Source organism: Nycticebus coucang, chromosome 7 (assembly GCF_027406575.1).
Source record: "Nycticebus coucang isolate mNycCou1 chromosome 7, mNycCou1.pri, whole genome shotgun sequence".
Taxonomy (NCBI): domain Eukaryota; kingdom Metazoa; phylum Chordata; class Mammalia; order Primates; family Lorisidae; genus Nycticebus; species Nycticebus coucang.
In genome coordinates this window covers 37,584,095-37,603,964 of record NC_069786.1, presented here as the reverse complement: position 1 = coordinate 37,603,964, position 19,870 = coordinate 37,584,095, and the positions used below count along the sequence as shown (strand labels likewise).

The 19,870-nt window shown below is 35.5% G+C and overlaps 1 protein-coding gene across 1 annotated transcript in view; it reads right to left on the bottom strand.

Annotated features, from left to right (window-relative positions):
• ARHGAP15 (Rho GTPase activating protein 15) overlaps nucleotides 1-19,870 on the bottom strand; it is a 624,230-nt gene that overhangs the window by 583,433 nt on the left and 20,927 nt on the right. The window contains exons 3-4 of the mRNA XM_053596459.1: nucleotides 16,030-16,091; nucleotides 4,962-5,049 (exon numbers count right to left, since the gene is read on the bottom strand). Of these exons, the coding sequence (XP_053452434.1) occupies nucleotides 4,962-5,049; nucleotides 16,030-16,091 (150 nt within the window). The remainder of the gene's footprint in view (nucleotides 1-4,961; nucleotides 5,050-16,029; nucleotides 16,092-19,870) is intronic.

The following is a 19,870-nucleotide window of genomic DNA, read 5'->3' as shown; positions in this document are numbered from 1 at the left end:
AATCCTAGGCTAACTACTAACAGAAGAGAAAAAAGTATGTCCCTCCCAAACTAGCAGAGAAAAACATGGAATGATGGAGTATTAAAGGGCAGAAAAAGCAAGACAGACATGGCAAAAGAAGAAATAAATACTATAATTATATCTATATAAATTAAAAAACAGACTATATTAATATTTTAAGGGATATAGATATAGGTGGAGAAATATTAAAAAAAACAATAAAATAAGGAATAAAATGCAAATAATCTTCCTAACTCCAGAGAAAAAGAAGAGGTGGTGATGACGGCAAAGGGACAATGATAGAAATGGGGCTTCTAGAAGGTTGAGAGGGTTTATATCTTGTTGTGGGTGGTGCTGATGTAGGTAACTGAGTATTAACTGTTTATATTTACATAGGAATTTTATACATTTTACTAAAAATTATTTCTACATTATTTTATAATATTTGTTTAAAAAATTTAGTAAGTTATGGATCAGAATATGTATATGTGTATATGTACAAAAGAAAATCTATGAGAATGTGAAAACTATCCTTTCCTTCATAATCCAGAAAAACTATATCTAGGGACACTGGCAGTCCTCCTCACTGGAGGGCTAGTCAAACTCTGAATAAAGTTTGTCCTAATTTGAGATAAAGTGGGCAAAATAAAACTATGTATATAGATGTATAGTTTCATGTCTTGAAAGAGATGTGTTTATTCTGAGATTTTTATCCTTCCTAGATTTTGGATTGAGTATTTTATAATGTCCTTTCTGTTATAAAATGGTGATGATAGTAGGTGGCAGGTTACTATGTAGTGTCCTTACTAAAAAAACAAAACCAGAAGAGGTCGGTCTGCTAGCTCTTTTAATAGACCACTGAGGAATAAGAACCTATAATTCTCTAATCTACACATACCAGTGAAGTGATTCTGTGGTTATTTCAGGGGAAAGCTGCTTTGGATAAAAATGTGACTTGGGTATTGTAGAGTGAATGTTTGTGTTCCCCTAAAATTCATATGTTGAAATTCTAAACCCCAACTTGATAACATTGAAAAGTAAGCCCATTAGGAGATACTTAGGTCATAAAAATAAAGACCTCAAGAATCAAACTAGTGACCTAATATTAACAGACATAAAAGTTTTCTCTCTCACTTTCTACTGTAGAGTGAGGATACAGTGAGAAGATGGCTAAATGGAAACCAGGAAGCAGTCCCTCATCAGACATCTGATTTGCTAGGTGCCTGTACTATGAGAAATAAATGTCTGCTATTTAAAATAACCAGTTGGTTGCTGGTATTCTGTTATAGAAGCTCTAAGAGAATAAGACAGATATGAACTAAAAGAACTTCATTCAGAAAGAAGGGAGCCAAACATGGAATGTGGGATCATTTTGTAATATGCTATATTAAATGTGAAAACAGTAAGGGTAAGAGCCAAGGGAAGAAAATAAGGGCTCTGGGAAACTTCATATAGACATGCAGGAAGTTATATCTAGGGCCCCAGATGGATAGATGGCTTCATTTTCCGTATTAGTGCTCGCATATGACATTTTATGCTGCTTACGGATATACATTTTCATTTCTGGAGGCTGTGCATTATGTAGTCTCCATAATTAAATATGTCTCTTGTATAAATATCTGAATCAGTTCAAATGCAAAATTAATATAGGGTAATAATATGTTCTAATTATACTATATCATGTACCATAGAATATATTTACTTACGTATTTTTTTTTTTTGAGACACTTTGTCACCCTCAGTAGAGTGCTGTGGCGTCATAGCTCAAAGCAACCTCAAACTCTTGGGCTCAAGAGATTCTCTTGCCTCAGCCTCTCAAGTAGCTAAGACTACAGATGCCTGCCACAACACCTAGCTATTTTTAAAGATGAGCTCTCGCTGGTTCAGGCTGGTTTGGAACTCCTGAGCTCAGGCTTCCAGAGTGCTGGGATTACAGGTGTGAGCCACCAGCCCAGCCAACATATTTATTTATTTATTCATTTATTATAATTATTATTTTATTATTGGGGATTCATTGAGGGTATAAGAAACCAGGTTACACTGATTGCATTTGTTAGGCAAAGTCCCTCTTACAATCCTGTCTTGCCCCTAAAAGGTGTGGAATGCACCAAGGCCCCACCCCCTCCCTTCTTCCCTCTCTCTCCTCTTCCTTTCCCCACCCATCCCCCTTCTTTCTCACTCTGCTCTCCCCTTCCCCCACCCCTACCGTGTCCTTAATTGTCATTAATTGTCCTCATATCAAAATTGAGTACATAGGATTCATGCTTCTCCATTCTGTGATGCTTTACTAAGAATAATGTGTTCCACTTCCATCCAGGTTAATACAAAGACTATAAAGTCTCCATTTTATTTTAAATGGCTGAATAGTATTCCTTGGTATACATATACCACAGCTTGTTAATCCATTCCTGGGTTGGTGGGCATTTAGGCTGTTTCCACATTATGATTAATGGAGCATAATTATTTTATAGTCATTATGTATTTTTATTTTTATTAATTAATTTCATCTCTTATTTTTTCTGTTGTCAAATGTCACCATTCTCATTTTACAGGTGAGGAGTCTTAAGTTCAAAGAAGTGAGCAACTTTGTCAGCTACTAGAATTACATCCCTGAGGTCCAACTTCAAAACTCTGCTCTAGCTACTTTGCTGCTTTGTTTCACCACAGCATTAACATTCAAAGATCATTTGTATAAAAATTAAAATGCCATTTACTCTTTTAAATCACCTTCCTAACTCACTCAGGCAACTTCTATCAATCCCTTGGAGGAAAGGACAGACTTTCCCAGAAGCACAATTAACAACACCAGGACATGCATAAAGGGTTGCAAGAGAAATTCAGAAACTTGGGCATAAATCCCATCCAAAATAAAACCACAGCATCTTTAATCAAGGCCTGGCAGTCATCATTATCATTTCTCTGAGACTAGAACTGGTAATGTGGGCTATCCCACTAGGCCTTTAATACTTGGTTAGAAACGAATCCAAGAAGTTGACTAGCAAGACAATTCCAGCAGTACAAACATGAATCGAATCTGTAATTCTCTTCCTCATTACCACAAAACAGTTCCTGCCCTGAATTCACTTTGAAGACAATGAATGCTTTGGAGAAACTGTACAAAGCATTGAAAACAGGGCCAAAAGTAATAAATACGGACTGCCAAAAAAACGTTAACCAATTTCCTCTATAAGTCAAGTCTATTGTCAATTTACAATAATTCTGAAGGTTGAACTAGAGGGATGCAATTAGTAAGCTAACTTGCAGGGTTTGCCTCCAATCTAAAAGAGAGTTTTCTTTCACCTGTGTAAAATTAAACAGCTGGTAATTATATCTCCTGTTAGGAAGAGATTAAAATAATAAAATAAAAATAAACCAATGCTTTACTATGGAATCTAATCTCTCCCATTATCCCACACATTCACATAAACTCTCCTCCCAGTGGAATTCTTTTCACTCAGTAGGATGAAGATCATCTTCTCAGCAGCCTAACTCAGCAAGGCCAGCCACTTTCCTTCCTTCCTGACTTCCCCTTTAGAACTTATTCAAAGGGAAGACAAAGGACCTGCAAGTGGATGGGAGTTGTTTTGTGCCTGGCCCTTAGGGGTACTTTATTTTTCTTAAAAAGATTATGTCAACCTTCCTGTAGCCAAAAATAAAAACAAAACAAAATACTAAAACAAATTTCTCAGGCAGTTTGAATTAAAAATACAAAGAACCGAGATATATTTTTAATTTATTCATAATTAGTTTACAGATTGGCCCACACTGAGACTCCAAAATCAGCACACCACCTGGGGATAAGGGCTATTGCAATTATCAGAAGCAAGCCAAAAGCTACCTTTTGTTCTTGCTAAAATCTTCTTTAAAAAAAAAAATCTTCTAGCAAATGATTTTCTATTTCCTATTTAAAGAGGATTACATAGCAAACACAACAGTGGCTGGAGAGCAAAGAATTTGCCATCATTTTATTACCTGCCAAATATAAATTAGTTTATTGTGGTTTACTCCTGCCAGGCGACCCCTCTCCTTGTCCATCAGGCCAGTGGGCTATGAAGTCCTTCCTAAACAGGAGGCTGTCAGTTATGTTCCCTGTCCACTGTCTTCTACATCTTACAGTGTCTCTTGGCTCAGGTAGCAAGGTTGTGAGCTTGAATTGCCCCCAACAAATTGCCTCCACTTGCTAGCTATCACTGTGAAATCTCTGCAGGCATGTATGAGGCCCTCCTCCAGGTATAATGAATAAACCCTACAAATTTCACTTTGTAATAACTACAGGATACAGAAATTATATTTGCTCCATTAGATGAAATCACAGAAATGTGGAGAAAGGTTAGCTTTATATAGTGAAGTCACAGTTAGACTAAGGAAAAAAATCACTTTGTTAACGTAGAGTGTTTCCTCATTGGTAACACCCTACATTAAGATGCCATTTATGAATAGTTTATTATTATTTATTAATGTCTGAAGTACTTTATAGCATGCTAGATAACAACTTAAATTCATGTGTTAAAGATGCACATACATGGTTTAATACAATTTATGTCTTATTCTTTAAAACAGCTTCCCTTGGTATCATCCGTTAAGCATTTATTACTAATGCATTTTATAACATTCTTTATAATACATTATTTGAGCAAGTAGCTACATTTAGTGATCATTTCATAAATAAGAATAACATATTTATAAATGGCACCTTAATTTGAAGTGTTACCTTCACATTACTATGTAGCTGCTCACCATTCATCTCATTTTGTGTTTATTCTCCAAATGCACCACTTAATAAAATAGACACTAAGTTCTATTTCCCTTCATCTGATTAAAAGTTTATTGAGTCATTTTCTCCATCTGATTTCAGATGTTGGTAGCTTGGAAGTTTTAGTGTGATTTCTGACAAAACCAAACTTTTAGTACAACAGTATTTCTGAAAAGATGATTAACAGTAGAAATAGAGAATTATTTACCGTATTGGACAGAGCCTGTTGTTTGGATTCTTTGTAAAATTCAATTTTTCTACTAGAAAGCACAATCCAGGAAGTAGACCAGTTTTTCCTTAGGAAAAAACAAAGAGGAAAAAAGCATTATCAGTTGAAGAAATCATTTATAGATACAGTATGAGCAACATTTGGAATGAGTAAATACCATCTTTATTTTTAACTAGTCTTCCTGGAAGTATTCTCTTTATTAAAATCTATAGGTGCCATGAAATTTAGGTGACAATAAAGACATTCTGTAATTACTGAAAAGCATGGTCTTTATAGTAAAAGTTTTTCAGTTTATAAATCTTCCTGAAATCTTTTCCAACTACTAAAATTCCCATTTTTATGTAACCATGTGCCTTGCTCTCATAAAAAGTCTATATTTCTACATCAAGCCAAAAATAGCAAAGTAAAAATAGAAATCAGAATCCCTTCCTTCATTTTGTCTTCTCTTCATTGGTTTAGTATATTTTAGAGGATGAAAAACTAACCAGCTCATATGTCATTGCTTAATTAAAAATATTTTCATAATGTTGAATCTCACTGGAAATCAAAGAAATGCAAACAAACACAGAGGCATACTTTTTCCCTCTTTTCCCATCAATTTTTCCAGGATTAAAAGGAATGATAACATCTAGGGTTAATGAGAGTATGGGAAATGGGTTCTCTCATACCCGATAGGTGGGAGTATAAACTGGTATGTCCTTTCTGGAGTGCCATTGACAATATATTTTTAAAACAATGTTTAAAAATATGTATATCTTTTGCCTTCACGTGTTCATTACTATTAATTTAAATTTATTCTAAAGAAAAATATCTCACTCTTTGTTAAGGCTGTATGTTTAGAAACAAATGTACATCATTATTTGTTAATTCTGTACCAAAAATATCAAAAAATAAGAGATTAGTTAAGTAAATTGCATATGGTAGATTCATATAATGAAATAATGAACCCTACACTTCAGAAGAATACTGACATGGGAAGATTTTAATGCAAACCATAATGCAATCTATAGTCCAAAACTCCATGCTGTGCTGTCTTCGTCACCCATCTGAAACCTTTCTGATTATTATTATCATTTTTAAGGAAGCAGGAAACAGTTTTTTGAGGATGAGAAAGGTAGGCTTACAGAGTAAGAAAGTTTATAAAGTGGGATACATTCACCATGGACATGAACAGGCCTCCATTACTAGGGAAAGTAGGCAAAGAGGCCCCTTCTGATCATTAATTCCATTCATTAAAAGACAAGATATTGCTTTTTCAAATGTGCCTCCATGACTTTCTTGTATATTACTTATAATAAATTTTAAAATATTTTAAAAATTTCATTCTCTCTTATCCCATTAAAAAAATAAGTTCCCAAATGGTAAAAACAATTTCATCTTTATAGAGGTATCCGCAGTTCCTAGCATACTGCCTTGGACAGAATAGAAACACAATATATATTTATTGAATTGGTGAGTGCACTTTGGCAGGGAAAAAAGTCTGACTATGATAATAGTTAAATCAGGTAGTAAAATCATGGCTTTTTCTTTTCCTTTATATTTTTTGGTGTTTACCAACTTTTCTACATTAAGCATACATTATTTCTACAGTTAGACTATGTGTGTGTTTGTATTGTGAAAAGTATTCTTTTTAGATGACAAAGCATTAAGGAGATTAATATACATAAGTTTCTATCCATTATATCATATTGCTGCAGCTTGCTTTGGCTTAATATTAACTTTAAAATAGTTGAATTCAACTTTTAAAATATTTACAGAAAGATTTCATTCAGGTCAATAGAAAACCCCACAAATATATTTTTTAAATGACCATTCAACAACTTTGTGTCATTTATTTCCATTTGTCTCTTAGAATCTAGGATCTTGATGAAAAGACAGTTTTGATTCAGCAAGGTTAGTGTTTGCAAGAATTAGGTTGCTCTTACACGTCTGACGCTTTTTTAACGACGCGTCATTGTGTTATTATAAAAAAGAACAGGATAAACAGACACACAAGAAACACAATGTGTATTTTCCAACATAGAAATACAAACATCACGTTCTTGGATCCTCTGGTGTTTAAATGAAGAGTCAATTTTTCAATTAAATAATGAAAAGATGTAAAGAAGTAACGCAGGAAGAAAATCATATAGGTGTTTTCTTCTGCCCTACTGCTCATTTCTCCTTTTAGGTACCGGTAGCTGCAAGGTGAACTGAAGGAGCCATAGCTTTCATATGCTACAGGTTGTAATATTACATGGCCCCAAATAGCAGAAAGAGAAACGTTAGAAAGACTGCTGGTCTAGTCTGGGCATCTTCTGTGAGCATCCTTATTTTATTATTTTAACCATATGTGATGAGAGAGTATGGAACACCCTCACACATGACGAATCCATATTTAACCTGCCTGTTACATTTCCCACTATATTTTTTATCTTTTGGCAAGGAGATACTATACCTTATTTGCGTCCTATCTATAGTAAGTCCTGGTTAAATGGTTTTGATTTGAATCTGTTTCAGATGTTGATCTTTTATAAACTTTCTGGCAAAACTTCTCCTTCCTTAAAGTTGGAACTGGAACTGGTTAGAACTAACGTTGCATGAAATTCAATTATCTCATTGTTCTCGATTAGGACTTTGAACTGCTGTGAACTGTGTTCTTATTACGTGAACAGAAGAATGAGCTGGAGAGGGTAGGAACCACAGGTCTTGGAACTTTAGTAATATAAATTGCTTTGACACCTTAAATACAGTGCTATTTCTTTTTGTGTTCGTAAACTGTAAACATTATCTTTATCATATTAGAATAAAAGTGAAAGCATTTAAATCTATTGCTTGGAAAGAATGTCATTTCAAAATGAAGAATAAAATGCTGCTGACAACCTTTTAGATGTCCTTCTTTCATTTCATTTCCCCCCATGATTTCTTTTAAAATAATAACTAGCATAAGTTATTTTGAGTTCCTACTGTAAATTTGATCATTTAGCATAGGTTTAACTTTGCAATCAAAAAATGATAAGGTACAAATAATGTCCTTATTTACTAATGGACGAAAATGAGGATCAGAGAGTTTAGGTAATGTACTTAAGGTCATACCTTTATATTTATAGTTAAACCCAGTCTTTCTGACTCCAAAACTTATAATCTGTTCATTACTTTTTTAAAGGGTGAAGCAGTACTACCTTAGTTAAGGATATTGTCAATGTCAAATTTCAACATAGTTTGGGTTGAAATCATTAAATCATAAAAGTTAGTGTGCACAGCCTGTGACAAAATATCAGCCATCTGAATTCTGTCATTAGCTAATTTACCTTATTCTTATTAGAAAATTAGGGGAAAGACTCACCACTCCCAAACTCTCTTCCCTTAGAATTTGCACTGTTTCAAGGAGTAGGATCACGTACTGTTTTATTCCTTGTAAGAAATCAGAAGTAGGTGTATGTTCCTAACTGGGTGGAACCTGTCTCTTTCCTACAAGGGATTATTCTGGTCTCAGTAAGGAACAAATCATCTGTATTCGGTAAGGATCATAAAACCAGAAAGGGAGTCAAGAGCCTGTAGTCTAGGAGTAGCTGAGACTTCATCTAATGGGAACAACTTTTAACCTATGACTCAAGTCTGACCCTTCCTCTCTGAACAAAATACTCTAGCAGCTTGATCATTATCCATACAATGTCTGTTCAGTCCATTCCTCATTCTGATATGTTTGACTAATTGTGATGGAATAGTCCTTAGGATCTCAGCGGAATGGCCTTTTCACTCAGTTACTTAACACAGTGAGACATTGTCATCCCTGGAGAGAACATGGGAAGAATCAGTTGGCAAGATTTTGCTCCAAGTGAAACCTTTAATATTTTCCATATGCAACCAAGTAACTATAGGTGACTGGTATTCAGTGTATTGGGTGACACCTCAGAAAGTGAGTAACTTCTGTAAGCTTAAAGGACTTAGCCAGGACAGGTGAGTCTAGCAGTTTTGGATAAAATTTTTCAAATAAACCTTTCTAAAATGAAGTTGTTTTTAGAATAATAAAAGTTCGTCTAATCCCCCAGTCTCCCTGCACCCACAAAGAGAGACACCATCTCTGGTCTTTTAGGTCCTTTCCAGGATGGGGCACAGTATCTGACCTTCAGTAGTTGATCATTAAAGGTTTTTTGAGTAAAAGTACAGGTATATATGGATTTTCAAATTTCAAAGGGTCATGCATCAAGATTTTTCCTGCTCTGTGTTGACTATTGTTTACCAACAAAGACAAAGAAAAAAAGAGAAAAAAAGTCAAATTTCCCTTCTTTGTTCTTTACTATTTTAATACAGCACTGCTAGCATTCCTTTTTTCCCTTAATTATTTAACCCTGAACATTTAGGCTATTTTTCCAATATATAATTCTAGTGGCTGATCCCTGAGCTTCTTCCAAGGGTCTTCCTATACCTACACAAATATTATGAGCTTGCTTTGGGCCCCATGGTGTGCCACACATGGCGCCTGGTATTCTATATGAATCATGTAATTTAATCACTAAACCAGTCATAAGTACCTGCTAAACATTTACCACATGCTAAACACAATTCTCAGGGCTTAAAATATTAAGGAAAATAAGAGATACATAAAAAACTTTACCTCTAACTATAGAAAGATGGGAAATAATTATGGAAAGAAATAATCCTCCAAATAATTTCAGTAGGTGGGTTTAACCTCATATTATGGATGAGAAAACTGAAGCATAGGGATGTTGCATTCTCACCAAGGGCAAATAAGTCATAAAGATGGGGTTCAACCACCAAGCCTCCTAGACCCTGAGGCCCCTGCTCATTCCAGCCTCCCCAGAGAAGGTGGCATGCAGCCCACCCTTCAGTTGTGCTCAGCTTGCCTGTGTGGGGCCTCAATGTAGGAGCTAAGAGAGGGAGTCACAGAACTGTTTCCAAAGAATTGCCAGACCTTCTTTCTCCCTTGGAGCAAAGTCACTCTTAGCATGACCTGGATTGTCCCCTGCAAACCCTTTATCCCCGCCTGCCATCCATTCCATACCCAGTCAGGTCCGCACATTTCATCACAACTTGGAGAGCATTCTTTTCTATTTTTTCACAGGAAGAGATAAAAATCAAGCTGTGAGATAGATGTAAGGGGTAAATAAGACATACGGTTCAAAAAATATCTAATTTTAGTAAATCCAAAGTCCCATGAATAAGCGAGGCAGTCCCCGGTCTCCAGACAGATTTATAGGAAATCAGGTAAAGGATTAATCCTAGTGACTCAGGGGAGGAAACAGATACCAGGACAAGAAATTCAGGTGTTTATTTTATTTAATATTTTGACACACAGAAAAAAATCGCATCTCAGAGGGGAGAAAGGTACTGACTACAATTAGGAAGGGGGGAGAACTAAATTTGTATTAGGGCAATTATATACAATTTATGCAATCAGTGGGGCATTTATCCAAGTGAAACCCTTCACAAAACTTTCCTAAAAATAGATCTTGAGTTGTGAAGTTGCAAAATGCCAAAAAGAAAACCAAACTAAACTGAAAACAAACACAAAAAGCACCTATAAAACAATAACCAAAAACTCAGTGCGGACATCAGCTTGACATTCTACACAATGAACACCGGATGGCAGCACATAATAACAGCAACTTTGTCACTGCTCGTCTGGAAGAAAGCTTGATGGAAAACCGCCCTTAAATTTTTCATTGCCATTCTAAGAATCTGTTAGCTTCAGCTCTAGGTTTAACACATTTGCTTGCTCTAAACACCAAAGCTTTATATTCTACACTCACTTCTCTTATGCCTTCTTGAGGTAACAACACATTGACAAACCAAAAAAGCCAGAGGAAAACACACATGTGATTACTTTGCAAATTTTAGCCTCCCCTATTTGGGCCATCTGCCTTTTTTACCTGACTTGGTCATGCTGGATTTGATTTGATTCTGCACCAGTGATGGAAGTGAAAGTGATTTACTCTAGTGTCTCTGACTGATTTACTGCAAAATCACTCTGACACTGTTAAATGTTCAGACTTGTTCTCAAACTGGTAGGTCTAGGAATGTATTTTCTCTCTCACATTCTAAGCTTCTTATGATTTATGACTGCTAAAAGGTGTGTTAAAGAGACAGTGAAGTATAAAGGACACACATTTCTGTCAGTGTTGCAAGAAATAGAGAAAGACAGATATAGCCATGAAGCATTTATTATGATCCTGAGCAGAAAATACTGAAGAAAGATATGTTTGCATTAGGAAGGCACCTTAGTATCACAGGAAGTCCATTCTAAATAACAATTGTTCAAGCAAACAAAGTTTAGGATGAAAGCAGGCACTAGCAGACATAACCACTGCACTGCCCTGTTCTGCGTTTTTTTTAATACCCATATTTATGTCCATGTCTTCACTCCCAAGTATTTCTTTCTGAGCAAGAGAACAGAGGAAGAATCTACATGTAATAAGAAGTATGAGATACAAAGGAGCCGGCTAAGGAGAAGGACTGACTGGGTGCATAGGGAGAGGCTAGCAGAGTGTGTTGAAATAGTGCATTGAAATTAACTTTACTAGGGGCTCGTAGAATTTTAGAGAGGACAGGGTTACTCACAGTTTGGGGGATGGACATCTTTAAATAAATTCCTAAACTTAATCAGAAAAACTGACGTAGATTTTTGATGTTCAAAATTAAAATTGAAGTTGAATGCTGAATATATTCCTTTTTTTTTTTGAGATAGAGTCTCACTATGTCATCCTTGGTAGAGTGCTGTGGCATCACAGCTCACAGCAACCTCACACTCTTGGGCTTAAGTGATTCTCTTACCTCAGACTCCCAAGTAACTGGGACTACAGGTGCCCACCACAGCACCCGGCTATTTTTTGTTGCAGTTGTCAAGGTTGTTTAGCTGGCCTGGGCTGGGTTCTAACCTGCCAGCCTTGGTGTATGTGACTGGCACCGTAACCACTGTGCTATGGGTGCAGAGCCGAATCTTGAATATATTCTGCTTTTAAATCTACCAGTGTGTCACCAAGGAAATGTGTACAACCTCATTCCAAAATAAGCCTAAATGTATGATCTTTTTTGAATGTAAGATATAGCCAAGGAATTCATCTTCCTTGGAGCCTCTCCTGTTCATACTTAGGGATCAGTCAAAATTTCCTTAGATAGAAATAGAAATAATTAAATACGAATAAAAGAGAAAACAAGAAGGAGGAAAATGGAAGATAAGAAAACAGCACAAAGTACAGATAATCTAGAATGGATTTATGAGCAGAAAACGTTGTAGAAATTAATAAAATGATATTTATTAAGTGAAAATTGAAGTCTTTAGTACAGTTGATGTCCTGAGATAAAAAGATAATTTTTAGTCCTTGATTTCAAACAGATGAAAGCAAAAGATAAAAAACAAACATATTTCAATCAGAAGGCAGGACTAAATTCTGTCATACTAAGTCTGCATAAAATAGGAGAAAGGAGAGGTTAATACAGGTGACCATGACTCTCCATTTGTACAATACTAAGTAATAATAGAGTTCACATTGTATTAGTAATTATTACTTAAAACTTGTAAAACATTTAGCCAAGTTCTTGACAGAGTAAGCATCTATTGATATTGCCTATTAACTCATTAAAATTTATAAAAAGATATAAAGATTCTTGAGAAATGTTACAAAGCCTATCAAAGGAAATTTTACATAAAAATACAAATTATACCAAGTATGGTATATTATTAGTTGCTAAATTATAAATGTGATTAAAACAAGATTAAATCATGTGATCAAAACATGATTTTTAAAGTTATAAGTAAACAACATTTTTGGTGTTAGTGATGAAAGTGTAAAGCAGTATGGGAATACAAAATACGAGTCATAAAAAAACGGTCATGTAATTTGATCAAGTAGTCCAAGTTTAGCATTGATCTCTAGAAAATATAAAATAATAATTGATAAGCAGTAGGAGGGTTCACTGTAATTGTAAGTATTAGCATAAAACTGAACTCAACTTAAAAATCAAATTTAAAAGGACAGTAGAAATGATTCGGTATATTATAGACCATCAACACGGTAGGATAGCATATGTTATTATCTTGTTGATTATACATACAATATTCAATATGTGAAGCATTTACAATAAAAACAAACAAACAAAAACCACCATAAACTTGTAGGAGATATTTCCAATATCAAAATTTGTCAAAATGTTATCAGAAATATATTAAAAGTTTCCTCAATTTATAAAAAAAAGGAAAAAACTCAATAGAAAATAATCAAAGTTTATAAATAGGCAATTCTTAGAATGCAGAATCTGAATGACTCTAAACAGACAAAGTTGTTCAACTGCAATACCAGTCAGCAGAATACAAATAAAAGTGACATTGAGGTAACATTCTATGGCCACCAATTTAGTGAAGTAAGAGAGTAAGATAATGCCGTATGCTGATGAGATTATGGGAAATGAGATCCCTTCTGCACTGCAGAGCAGTTATGTGAACAGGGGCACTCATTCAGGAGAAAGTCTGGCAGTGGTATTCAGTGGATTTACAAATGTGCATAACTTAACACCAAGTGATCTGTGCTCTTGGCTATATTACCCTGAGAGTTCTTAACAGGTTAAAAGGACACATATGTGTGATTCATTGAAATGTTGTCTTGGATGGAATGAGTTAGAGGAAGTTTAGGGTTTGTACCTGAGGGACTGGGTAAGTAAAATTTAGCATATAGTCATGTGTCACTTAATGACATTTGGAGAAATGTGTCTAAGCTTAGGTACTTTTATCATTGTATGAAAACCATTGAATGTCCTTATACAAACCTAGATGGTATAGCCCACTACACACCTAGGCTGTGCTATAGCCTATGGCTTCTGGGTTACAAACCTGTACAGTCTGAATATTGTAGACAACTGTAAGACAATGGTAAGTGTGTTTAGATCTGTATCCAAACATAGACAAGGAACAGTAAAAATCAATATTATAATCTTACGAGATCACCGTCATATATGCAGGTCATCATTAACCACAGTGTCTTTGCACAGGGTGCAAAGGGCAGTAATTGGGAAAAATGACCTAGTAATTGGGAAAAATGACCTAGTTTTGAATACATTTATATACTGTCAATGCCTCAGTCAAACACAGACCATATATAGATGTTGGTCCTATACGATCACAATGGAGCTGAAAAATCCCCGTCATCTAGTGACATCCTGTTCATTGTAACATCACTGTACAATGTTTTACCTTTTCCATGTTTAGATATGTTTAGATACACACACACACAAATTATGTTAAGATTGTCTACAGTGCTCAGTGTAGTAACATGGTAAATGTGTAGCCTGGGAGTGAGCGACAGGCTGTACCATATAGCCTAGGTGTGTAATAGGCCGTACCATGTATGTTTGTGTAAATACACTCTATGAAGTTTGCACAATGACAAAATCACCTAATGACTTATTTTCCCCATGGTTAAGAAACACAGGTCTGTCTAGCACCATAGAAAGATGTCCAAACACTAACGTTGAATGAAAGTAGTAAGAACCATAATGTAATTTACTACACAAAAATGCTTATGCAATACAACACATTCACATACACACAACTACACACTACTTTTAAGGTGACACAGATATTCTGATACATACATATATATATGAAAGTGGATTTGATGAACACACATTAAATGCATTAAATTAGAGGTCTAAAGGGGATGGAAGTGAGGATTAGAAACAAAAAATAAAATAAAACCAGTTAGACATCATTCCCAGAGTAATGATAACACAAGGCCACAAACTCAATTCTGTATATCTATGGTGAAAATAACAAAAGGAAAAAAAAAAAAGGAAAAATTAAAATTTGTATAACTTTAAGTGAGAAAAGCTGAAAGAATGCATAATAGTTTACAAATAGATTGAAATAATGAAACTGCCTGCAAATGTTTATATGAAATTAAACTGCAGCATGCAAATTGTACAACAACATATTAAAGTAAAAGCAAATAAAGCAAGTACACAATAGTATACAATGATCACAACTACCAAAAATCATATTCATGTGAGTGGGTTAGGGGAAGGGCCCTATTCTGGTCCTTTGCTTCCTCCTGGCCCTGCCTTCTCGGAGATGTTACAAAGTTTGCTATGGATCGGCAAGGATACTTTACATAACCCCCATGGTAGGGCATCATCTTGGTTTCTTGTAATATCCCTCCCCCCCACCCCCCCACCCCGCGTCTTCTTTACATGAGGCTGGAGAGTAGGATTGACCAATGATGTTACCTCCTTTCTCCCATCAAGCCCCAGTGAAGGGTTGACGTGGGAAATGAGATTAAACCATGAGGATTTTTTTTATCCATGCTGTTGGTGAGGTAAGAAAGGGTCCTGATTTACTTATCTAAAACTATAGTTCAACTACTTCATCCTTTAAACAATTGCTCCCCTAATTTACTGTAGGGATTTTTTTTTCTTTTTTTTCTTTTTTAGACAGAGTCTTGCTCTGCTGCCCAGTCTGAAGCCGAAGTCTAGTGGCCCAATTATAGTTCACTATAGACTTAAACTCCTGGGCCCAAGAGACTGTCCTGATTTAGCCTCCAGAGTAGTTTGCACTACAGGCATATACCACCACTACTAGCTAATTTTTCTTTTTTTGTAGATACAGGGTCTCACTCTTGTTCAGGCTGCTCTCAAACTCCTGAGCTCAAGGAATCCTTCTGCCTTGAATCCTTAAGTGCTAGAATTACAGGCATGAGATACTCACTGCACCCTCCAGGAAATTTTTATGTAATGCAAATAAGTCCTTTTATTCCAAAATCTGTTAATCCCAGAAATCAAGATCCATTGCCTTATTTCCTTTAATTTTTTTTAAAGAACTTATACTTTAAGAGGATAAGAAGCATTTCATATCTGTATGCTCTGTGTAATAATATGTACTGTTGTGCCTTTCTTCAAAAACTACAATTGTATTAAAAATAATGTTGATCATAGTGGTAGCAGAAGGGACCAGTCTGTTACCATAGGGCCTTGCTTCCCAAACAATAGCAGTGATACAAGTTAAGGATACAGGAACTAGCATAGTTATATAAAAGTGGGTCAAAGAACTTTTTATTACCTTAGTTTCTTTCCTCCATCTGCAATTTTAGCTTTTTGAAGATAACCTTCTTTTTCAACCATCTGCAAGAAGAATGCATATGTTAAAACTGTGACAAACTCATATGCATTGTTAGTTTGAATGAATCTATGCTTTTCAAGAATCATTGCAGTGATGGACGTTTCCTGTCATAGAACTTCATTAATAATGCACAGATAGCTTATGGGAAGTGCCTGCAAGATCATAATCATTACAAGCCATTGAAGAGACAAAGACATATTGTGAAGAAGAACGTGAAGGATTTGTTGGACAGCAATACACCTTTACTCACTTTTCTTTCTGGGCATCGAAGGCTGTAGGTTAAAAAATAGACTGCAAATGGTAACACGAAGACAAATGTAATGCCTTCTTAATTTTACTTATTGTTCTTGGAAAAGTTCTTCCTTTTTTAACATCCCCATATACCTGCTGAGGCTGAGTGTACGGGTGTGGGTCAAATTCAATGGGACCATATAACTTGGCCAGTTGAGTCATTGAAGGGCATTTAAAACACAACAATTCATGTGTCACAAGCAGTTTTCAAGACACTGTTGCAGCACTGCCTCACTGCCTTCTTCCATGATGTGGGATTACTTCTTTTTCCTATTTGTATGTAATATACTGGCTTTCAATGCTAATACAATTGCAACTTTCTTTCTTTCTTTTTTTTGAGACAGAGTCTCACTGTGTCGCCCTCAGTACAGTGCTGTGGTGTCACAGCTCATAGCAACCTCTAACTCTTGGACTTAAGCGATTCTCTTGCCTCGACCTTCCGAGTAGGGCCTACAGGTGCCCGCCACCACACCTGGCTATTTTTTGGTTGCAGTTGTCATTGTTGTTTAGCAGGTTGGAGCCTGGCTTGAACCCGCCAGCCTTGGTGTATGTGAGCTATGGGTGCTGAGCCACAAGTGCGACTTTCTTAGCGGAAATTCAATAATTCATTATAAATTCACAGAGGGGTTTGTGGCATTCTGGATAAAATAAATGCATGATGCAAATTGTAATGTGTTGATTCCCAGCAAAGTCTAAACTAAGTGTTCAATTTCTTTCCCCCCTTTGGTAAACTCTTTATGCGCACACCAGCTCTCTCTCTCTATATATATGTGTGTGTGTGTGTGCATGCGCACGCACGCGCACACATATGTATATCTTCATGTTTCATTGAGATAAAAAGGATTATATTATGTACTACACCAAATGAAACTTTCTATTTTCACTATCTGGAAGAGCAAATACCTCTTCCTTACTTTTACAAAATTAATTCTTTTTATGCAGATAAAATTTAGAATTATCTTATATGATTTTCTCTAATACCTCCCCCAAATTACTGTATTTTTTTTAAATTTCAAATATTAAAGTGGTACAAAACTTTTTGTTGCATGGATACACTGTATAATACTGATGTCAGGACTTTCCTTCAGTGCGCCCATCACCAAGACAGTGTTCATTGTACCCAATAGGGAAGTTTTTAACCTTTCCTCTTCCCCTCTTATCTTCCAATATCCTTTATGTCTCTTTATGCCCATGTGTACACATCATTTAGCTCACAAATATTAGTGAGAATATAGAGAACACATGGTGTTTATTTTTTCATTCTTGAGAAACTTCGCTTTAGGGTAATGATCTCCAGTTTCATCCAAGTTGCTGTGAAAGGCATTATTTCATGCCTTTATATGGCTGAGTAGTACTCCATGATATATGGGGTGTGTGTGTGTGTGTGTGTGTGTGTGTAGACATATGTATAGACATATACACACAGAGGGTGCCAAAAAATGTATACACAGTTTAAGAAAGGAAAAAACTGTGTCAAAATTATAATGGTCAGGTCATGTTAGACTTCTGAAATCACTAGAGATATAAGATACAATACATAAGATAAACATTTTTAGTATGTGTATATACTGATACACACACACACATATATGTACACATACACATTTGTGTATATACACATATATATGTGATACAGGCATTGTGGCAGGCACCTGTAGTCCCAGCTGCTTGGGAGGCTAAGGCAAGAGAATTGCTTACCACAAACCATAGTTTCTTTCTTTATTACTCATGAACTAATGGGCACTTGGATTGATTCTACATCTTTGCAATTGTGACTTGTGCTGGGATAAAAAATCGAGTACAAGTGTCTTTTTGATTAAATGACTTCCTTTCCTTGGGGTGGATAGATACCCAGTAGTGGAATTGCTGGATCAAATGATAGGTCTACTTTTAGCTCTTTGAGAAATCTCCAGACTGTTTTTCATAGGAGGTATATGAGTTTTCAGTCCCACCTAGAGTGTATAAGCATTCCTTTTTCTCTGCACATACACCAGTATTTGTTGTTTTTGACTTTTTAGTAATGCGTATTCAGATAGGGATAAGGAGACATTTCATTGTGGTTTTATTAATAATTTGTATTTCTCTGATGATCAATGTTGTTGAACTTTTTAAAATATGTTTCTTCTGTATTTGCTCTTTTGAAAAGTTTCTGTTCATGTTTTTTGCTCACTTTTGATGGGTTTGTCTGCTGTTTTTTTTCCTTGCTGATTTGTACAAGTTCTTTGTAGATTCTGAACATTGGTTCTTTGTCAGATGTATAGTTTACAAATATTTCTTCTACTTTGTAGGCTGCCTATCTACTCTGTTGATTATTTCCTTTGCTGGGCAGAAGGTTTTAAATTTAAGTCCCATTGATTTATTTTTGCTGTTGCTGTATTTGCCTCGGGGATCTCAGTGATAAATTCTATGTCTAGAAGAGTTTTTCTTATGTTTTTTCCTAGAATTTTTATAGTGTCATGTCTTACATTTAAATCTTTAATCAATCTTGAATTAATTTTTTTTTTTATGTAGTGAAAGATAGGGGTCCCAGTTTCATTTTTCTGCTATGGCTATTCAATTTCTCAGGACCATTTCTTGAGATTAAAATACCTGTGCCCAGTGTACATTTTTGTCTGCTCTGCCAAAGATCAGTTGGGCCTCTGATATAGACAGACAGGGGAAGAGTGTTGGTGATTCACTAAGAGTTGAAAGATGAAGTGCAGGCTACAGACTTCATATGCAGCTTGTGAGGGGAGAGGTGTTCCAATTTTATAATGCCTTATTTGTACCCTCACATACTGCATACTAAGTTCAGAGCCTTAGTGTTCCATCTTTTCACTCTTAGTGAATTGCCAGTACTTGTTATCCTCATTTGCCTAGTATCAGATGACCATGCTCCCTCAGTGCCACAAAATATGCATTCCTCCTGATTGTAATACTCCACTTCAATCATGTCTTCATCTCACAAACTCCTAAATGTGCTGACTCTACTTTTAATCTACTTTAAAATTCAATTTGTATGTCTTTTACTAGAGGGTCTTTCCTGGTTTGTTGACCATTTCTTTTACACATCCCTGTCCTAAATCTCCATTTTCACTCTGCCATTGTTATCACTGTGACAGCACTTACTGGATCATGCTGTGTGTATTTGTTCATGCTTGCACCTGTACTGTGAGCCCATTAAAGGCAAAGAATTATATCATTCATACCTAGATTCCTAGCTCCTAGAGTACTTGCTGCCCTCAATAAACATAATAATAAAATTATTTATAAATGAGCAAATGAATGAATGGATGGATATGTAAGTGTTAATTTAAATCTTTGTAAGAAACTGGGTAGCCCAAAACAATTCATCTGCAATATGACAAGTGAAAGGAAGAGATATTTGGGGTAAATGAGTTGTCTTAAGTCACTAAGATTCATGAGTTTAAAAATTGCCTGTTTACATTACTCATACTGATATATCTTTCCTGCCTTGCTCATTGTTATATTACTAATATACAGGGTGTCA